The sequence below is a fragment of the Theobroma umbraticum genome, unplaced genomic scaffold (genome assembly GCF_002168275.2).
Source record: "Theobroma umbraticum cultivar Fairchild unplaced genomic scaffold, ASM216827v3 scaffold_81.0, whole genome shotgun sequence".
Lineage (NCBI taxonomy): Eukaryota > Viridiplantae > Streptophyta > Magnoliopsida > Malvales > Malvaceae > Theobroma > Theobroma umbraticum.
Window position 1 is genome coordinate 2,212,227 of NW_018397268.1, and position 7,544 is coordinate 2,219,770.

Consider the following 7,544-nt stretch of genomic DNA (forward strand, 5'->3'; position numbering starts at 1 on the left):
TAGGAATCAAGTATTTGTCTCCAAAAGAGAACATGGAATCAAATTAGGCAATAGAATTTTATTATGTGACTAGATTCAATTTTGTGTTTTATTCTTTGGTGTCTTTGCTTCAATTCCATGGATTATTAAAGGTAAGGTGCTTAAAAAAAGTTAATTCGATTTATGGCCATCTAATCAACCGAAAAAGAAAAAAATGCATAATATTAAAAAAAAGTATTTAAATTATTTTAAAATTTTTTTATTTATTTATTACGTTTAATCAAGTTATTGCTTTTTTATTTTAAATCAAATAAGTACTTAAATTAATTAATTGTTATTAGTAAAAACGTTACTTATCATTTTATATCAATATTTCATTAACATGACATAATGTGAAAAGTTTAAAATGTCACATAGTTATGTTTTTATACTAAATTAGTATGTCATGTTATTATCGTGACATATTAACATTTTACATTATCATCAATTATAATATAATAACATGTCACATCATGTTACACAATAAAAAATAATAAATAACTTTTTACTTAAGTCAATCATTAATCATAAAAATATTTTTGATTTAAAATAAAAATATTAAAACTTGATTAAAGATAATAAAAATATAAAGACTTAATTAATTTTTTAAAATAATTTAAAATTTTTTTATACATTATATAAAAAATCACTACATACAATGTAACATATAATGCTATAAAAATTCAAAGCTAATTTTAGTTTAGTCAAATTTTCTTGTCTCGATACATTAATTAGTAATCATTTACTAGGTGAATATAAATAAAAAAAGTTACTTATCATATATATATATATATTAAAAAAAGTTGCTAAATTAAGTCAGAGTAATCAATGATGATCAACCCACGCCACCCACACGAGTCAAAGTAGGTATGCTAAAAGAGCAAAGGTCCATGTCACAGTGTCATTTTTCTTTCTTTGCTTAGCCAACACAAACACAAACACTTTCTCATCTCAATAAATTAAATGAAAAATTAAAAATAAAATCTGATAAGGGTGAAATTGTAGGGGTCAACAAAATTAAAACCCTTTGGTCCATTTATTCTTGGAAAAATACTCTTTTGCCATAAATGTCACATTTAATTAAAAAAAACTTAGCTAAAACGCAACATTAATTCATTAATTAACCCCATAGTAGGGCCCATCAGGAATCCAGCTGTCAAACATCTTTCATTAGTAAACGTGTCACTTTCTCATTGGCCTTATTATGGGCGGATCCACCAACAGTCACTTCACAGCTCATGACATCAGGGAATTTCGACCACCTAACGCCATTGTCCCACTCATTTCGGTGGATAAACCCTTCCGTCACCGGGCCCCTCCCCCCACACCCCAGGGGTTTCATCAGAAGATGACGAAGAATCACGTGGCTCAGATCATTCGTCCCCTAGATTCACGCATGATATCAGATGATACCTACCTTTGATCCCATCTATACCGCCCACGTGTCCTTCAAAATCCCATCACCAAAAAGCCCAACCCTTTATATACCTTCCCTTCGCTCGCTCACCGGACTTTCCTAGCCTCACAAGGCTCAGCTAACTTACCGACGACGAATGATTTTCACATCCCCAAAATACCCTCGTATTTCCTTCAAATTTCCAACCTGTACTTTCCGCTAAATTGGAAAGGATAAAATAAAAACCAAGTACACTAACGAATCTCAAAGCTTTGGAGGAGGGTGACTGGGAAAATGGTAGAGCCGGTGGCGCATGAGAGCGACGAAGAGCTGTGCCTGTTGCCACATCAGAGCAACGGTGACCGTTCATGGCGTCTGAACTTCGATGGTTTCCAGTTATCTCCTGAACACAAAGACAAAAAGCCTCCTCGGAGCCTCCATGATTGCCTTGGGGTTTTGGGTAATTTCAACCACTTCTTATTTTTTTTCATTGAAGTTAATAAGGTTGGTTATAGTTTATTAATATTCTCCATGGTCGTTTGGTATCTGGGATTTTATTTATTATTTTTAATTACCAATATTCTACCATTTTATGCTTGGTTATGAATTTACTTAGTTGGGTTTTTTTTTTCACTTTTTATGAAAGTTTTTATTTATATATTGTGTGTGGATTGCTGAGGGTTTTAAGGTAAAAATCACTTTTTTTTTATTAAAGTTTTTTCTTTTTGGGTTCTTCAGTTTTGTTGAGTATCTAGGATTTTATTTATGTAGCTTTAGTTATCAATATTCGATCGTTTGTTAGGCTTGGTTAGAAGTTACTCAAATGGGTATCTTTTTTTAAAAGAAACTTGCTAATGAAAGTTAACCTTTTTAGATTTATTCTCTGTGAATGGTTAGTATGAGTTTGAGTTATTCTTCAGTGGTTTTGAGCATCAAATACTTCAATAAATTTAAGAAGGGAATGGTTCATTGTGAGTGAAAACCTTGTGCTTTCTTTTTTTGGTCTTTTAAATTTGAACTCTAGCTTGGGTTATGAAGCAAAAGAGCGATTAAAGCTTGCTGTGTGTTTATCTTGGTTTGAGGAGGTATGGAATTGTTGTTTTTGATGCTGTTTTTATTGTGGCTTGCGCTTTATAGTTTGAGGTTTTGCGAGAAAAACATGGTGAAAAGGTTGCTAATTTTCTTGATCAAGTGAAATTCTGGAGTCCAGTGTGCTTTACTTTGACGTTGATGTTATGTGAATTCTTGTTGTTTATGTTGTTTTCTCCTATTCGAAGTTTGCTTTAATTAGAGGTTTTGCAAGGAAAGTTCGGTAAAAGTTTGCTAGTTTTCTTGATCAAGTGAAAGTGAATTTTGGAAGTTAGGTTCTACTCCCTTTATTAAAGAAAAAAACATGGCCTGTGCGTGTGGGTGTTAATATGGATGACTTGTTTATAGATTTGCTTAATAATTTTTGACACTGTCTCTTTTCTTCTTGATGGCTGGAATTTACACATTGATTTTTTTTCACAATTTTTGTTGAACCATATGCATCAACAGGTGCCTGTACAGCTACCAAGGGGTACAATATTAACCTAATCAACCGACTTTATCAAGAAAGATTACTTTTTTTTAAGCCAAGAGGTTGATAGTGACATCTCGAATCAACTTATTGGTCTTGTAGTGTATCTCTGTATAGAGAATGATACCATAGAGCTGTATTTGTTTATAAACACTCATGGTGCATGGGTAATACAAGTGTATAGATTGAAGTTATGAGATGTTGCCATTAAAAAAAAGAAGTTATGAGATGTCGAGGAGTTTGCTTTTGTCATGTTAGCTCTACTTTGGAAGTGCATCTACTTCAGAAAGAATAAAGATCTTAGCTCTTTAGGAGTAAGCATAAAACATGTATATAGGTTTAATATCATGTTTGAAATTATTAAGTGTTCTTTGCAGATTTTTTTTTTTTGGGTTATTTTTTGCATTTTCTTATGTTATGCATTAGTTATTTTTAACTAACATGTTCTTTACTTTTTTGTATAGAATAGTTTTGCCGTGAGGGGAAAACCAAGCGAGTGGACAAAATCCTTTAGTTGGAATCGAAGATTTTATGCCTAGCTTAGTTTGTGGTCTAAGCGTCTACTAAGAAATGCTCTTTGGTGGTTGTGCCACAGATGCTGAATTATTCTTTAATGACACACTTCTTGCCAATGAACAAAACGAGTTACGAGCATGCATCTTAATAGTTGTCTTTGATCGTTTCAGGTCCAGAAGATAACGTGGCTGAATACTATCAGCAGCAGGTAGAAATGCTTGAGGGTTTCAATGAAATGGATGCCTTGGCTGAGCGTGGTTTTATTCCTGGAATGTCAAAGGTTTGAATCACTGTGATCCCCTCTGTTCTCTATATATAATAAGATAGTGTACTTGAAAAAGCATTTGACTGAAGTTGTTGCTGTGATTGGCAGGAAGAGCGGGAAAAGTTGGCTAGGAGTGAGACATTAGCCATTAGAATTTCCAATATTGCAAACATGGTTCTTTTTGCTGCGAAAGTTTATGCTTCAGTCCGAAGTGGCTCATTAGCTATAATTGCGTCCACATTAGACTCTCTTCTGGATCTTCTTTCTGGCTTCATCCTCTGGTTTACTGCATTTTCCATGTCAACACCAAACCCATATCAGTACCCAATTGGCAAGAAAAGAATGCAGCCACTGGTCAGTTTTCTTGATGCTTCTTCTTGTTGTAATCTAATTCCTTGATCAATGAAGTAGAACTTCCAAGTTAATGGCATATGGCTTTTGTAATTTTATTGTTCATTTTTATCATTTGGGCCACTGACATTTTCTCTAATATCAATTATTTGAGAAGGAATGCATTCTGCATGGTCTAAGGATGGTTTTTAACCTTTGAGTTTTTTTCTATTAAGCAGACATTAATTAATTCATATGATTGCCTATCTCAAGTCACCATTTATATGAGTTCTTTATGAGCAAGTTTTTAGTAACTTAGCAAGACGAATCTTGAAAGGGGAGGGTCATACCACATCTACTGGTTCTGAAGCAGCATTTGATCTGAATTTTACATTCTGAAAGCAAACTCTTAAAAGGCCATTGCTCAAAAAGTAAATTGAGAGGTTACCATCTCCTGTATTACGCTGGCAGGAAGCTGGAGTATCAGCATAGTGGTTGTCTTTTAACATATTTAAACAAGTTTCAGGCTTTGGATTTAGTTGATTTTCTGAAGGCATGCAAGAGTCTCAGCTTATAATTAATTCTAGAACTTAGTTGTTCATGTTGCTTCTTTGATAAGGGATAACACCATGTTGATATAGTGGATGTTTTGATAATGCCTCTGTAACAAAGATATGGAGACGTGAACCTTGCCTCAAGGGGATGCTCTAATATAGCATAGACTGAAAGGCTAGTGATTAGATAGTCAACTGTGAAAAACATATGCATGTAGGTATACAGATACATATGCATCATTGTATTTGCATGTACGCAGGTCCATATGCATGCTTCAGATGGTGTGCAGCTATGGAAGTGTGAGAATTGGTTGATGTATCTCTTCATTCTCCATATAAAGTTTGAAAGTGTTATAGATGCATTATTTTTATGAACTGTTGAAAATGTATTATACTCAAAACTTAAACCTGGTAAATTTTATGCAGGGTATCCTTGTTTTTGCCTCTGTCATGGCAACTCTTGGACTGCAGATAATCCTGGAGTCAGTGCAAACAATGATATCAGATGTGAGTCAACTTGATTATGCATTAAAGTTCTCTTCTTCATTCATTAGATCTTTTATTAAATTAGAGGGTGACTGCTTACGTCTTTGGAATGATAGTGACATCTTTCTTTGTTTTGCTTAGGAGGAGGAATTCAACCTGACGAAAGAGCAAGAGAGATGGGTTATTGGCATTATGCTTGCAGTGACCCTGGTAAAGCTTCTCCTGGTGTTTTATTGCCGTACATTTACCAATGAAATTGTCAAAGCTTATGCCCAGGATCACTTCTTTGATGTTATAACAAACATCATCGGCCTTGTTGCTGCGCTTCTTGCTAATTACATTGATGATTGGATAGACCCTGTTGGAGCTATCATTGTATGTAAAATCTTCTCTCCCTTCCCTGATCCTTTTTTTTTTCAACTATAGATTTTTGGTGTCGGTCTTTTTTGTGCTTGCTGGTGGCATGATTCAATGAAGAAAATAATGTTTTTGTGGTTGTCACTAGAACGGCTAACATTCACCACAATATTATGGCTTGGATTTTACAAAAGCGTTTTGTGTCCTGTACAGATCAAGTTATAGGCAATCATGTTTAAGATTAGTTGAGCACATGGTTTCTAGAGATCTTGAACTGTTCTCTTATGATTAATGTGGGCTGCAAATGCTAAACTACCGCTTTGAATATTTTTCATCTGTTTAAATGCTTTAAAAGACTATGGCAGGTAAGATTGTCATGATATCTATGGTCAAAGAATTCGCTGCTTCATAGATTTTTGGGGCTGATCAAGTTTTGTTCTGATTATCAAATTTGCAAATCTCATTTAACTTAACAAAGTGACCATGCACTTATGAGATAAGCTTTGAACTATTGCAGCTGGCTTTGTACACTATCCGCACATGGTCAATGACAGTGTTGGAGAATGTGAACTCATTAGTCGGAAGATCAGCTGCCCCGGAGTATCTTCAGAAACTGACCTATCTCTGTTGGAACCACCACAAGGCCATAAGACATATCGACACAGTTCGAGCTTACACCTTTGGGTCCCACTACTTTGTGGAGGTTGACATTGTTCTCCCAGCAAACATGCCTTTGCAAGAAGCTCATGATATTGGAGAATCCTTGCAAGAGAAGCTCGAGCTACTGCCTGAGATTGAGCGAGCCTTTGTTCATCTTGATTATGAATACACTCACAAACCTGAACATGCACAGGCACATGCTTGGTAGGCAGAAGCTAGAGAGTCTGATGGTTTGTCTGTGATGCTATATTTTTGTTGGTTATTTTTGTTTCTACCAACGAATTCTACAACTTGTGTATGCTTGGGAAAATTGAGCTATATAAAAGTAATGTAAACTGATGGTCAATATTAATAAAACCCAGATGTTTACTAATTGTAAGCTCCTCCATTAATGCTCTGGTAGGTTTCTTTAACTCTTTGGTGATATCAGTTTTGTAGACAAGGTAAAGTTGAGGATTGATTTAGCCATGAAAGCGGATGTATGGCTTTGGATCTTCAAATATTCACGTGGAGAAATGTGGAAATCACTTCCTTAGAGTCATTGAAAAGTACCAAACTCGGTGACGTTTGTAACTCCAAAGACATTGTAATCAAATGAAGAAAAGTGTTACGCATAAGATTAAGATTCATTTCGTTCATAACATTTTCCTTTACTTAATTATGTAATCCCTTACTTAACACTTGTAAGTGCAACGCTTATCCCAATCTCTTAAATATACATTAAACATGGTATGTACTTACAAGTACAACAAATAATAATATAGTTCAAATTGTTTATTCTTGTTTGATTTTTTATTAAATTAACTTGTCTTTGACAGTTATGTTTTTAAATATCATATAAATCTAAATTTTTTAAAATATTATTAAAAAATAAACAATTATGATGCATATTGATACTTATTTTATTTTCATATAATATCTATCTCGTTATTTCACGATAAAAAAAGAATGTATAACTGGATAAACACTATTAATGTATCTCCATCCATTAATTTTGAATCATAAAATCATTTTAAAAATGATAAAAAAAAGCATAAATTTACAAATTAGGTAAGTAACACCTTTAATTATCTCCACCAATTCTCTTGTTTCAATTAAAATTTCAAAATTGCCTTTGGTTAATATGATGACACATGTGCAATTATCATCCAATTGAATTTATAACAAGAAAGTCAACAAAATCCGAGCCGAATTGAATATTATGTATAGACGAATTTGGATAAAAATTTAATTATTTGTCACGTATCCTTCCTCCATTACTCAACTCCAAATTAAAAAAAAAAAAGAAAAGAGAGAAAGAAAATAATAATGATTTTGGGGCCAGGTAATATTTGTCTGTTTGTCACTTCACTTCGAACTTGCCCTAAAATGAAGTCCATATTCATTTTCTTGTATCTTATA

The 7,544-nt window shown here is 33.6% G+C and overlaps 1 protein-coding gene across 5 annotated transcripts; it reads left to right on the plus strand.

The window, feature by feature from the left end:
* The first annotated feature begins 1,411 nt into the window (after positions 1-1,411).
* Positions 1,412-6,516, plus strand: MTP11 (Cation efflux family protein). Of its 5 annotated transcripts, none has more exons than XM_021439811.2 (7): positions 1,735-1,874; positions 3,440-3,558; positions 3,662-3,771; positions 3,865-4,110; positions 5,067-5,147; positions 5,268-5,501; positions 6,001-6,516. In XM_021439811.2, the coding sequence occupies exons 2-7, from the start codon at positions 3,546-3,548 to the stop codon at positions 6,349-6,351; spliced, it is 1,035 nt and encodes a 344-aa protein (XP_021295486.1). In that variant the 5' UTR covers positions 1,735-1,874; positions 3,440-3,545; the 3' UTR covers positions 6,352-6,516. The 5 variants fall into 5 exon arrangements, with proteins under 5 accessions (XP_021295485.1, XP_021295486.1, XP_021295488.1 ...); XM_021439813.2 differs by having other exon boundaries at positions 3,440-3,555; XM_021439812.2 differs by lacking the exon at positions 1,735-1,874 and adding an exon at positions 2,094-2,499.
* The last annotated feature ends 1,028 nt before the right edge of the window (positions 6,517-7,544 follow it).

Bases quoted from the DNA above. Each gene is read 5' to 3' on its own strand.
- MTP11 (XM_021439810.2), top strand. From the start codon at position 1,709: ATGGTAGAGCCGGTGGCGCATGAGAGCGACGAAGAGCTGTGCCTGTTG. The intron at 3,772-3,864 runs GTTTGAATCACT...TGTGATTGGCAG, and splicing joins TTATTCCTGGAATGTCAAAG to GAAGAGCGGGAAAAGTTGGC. The intron at 5,502-6,000 runs GTATGTAAAATC...GAACTATTGCAG, and splicing joins ACCCTGTTGGAGCTATCATT to CTGGCTTTGTACACTATCCG.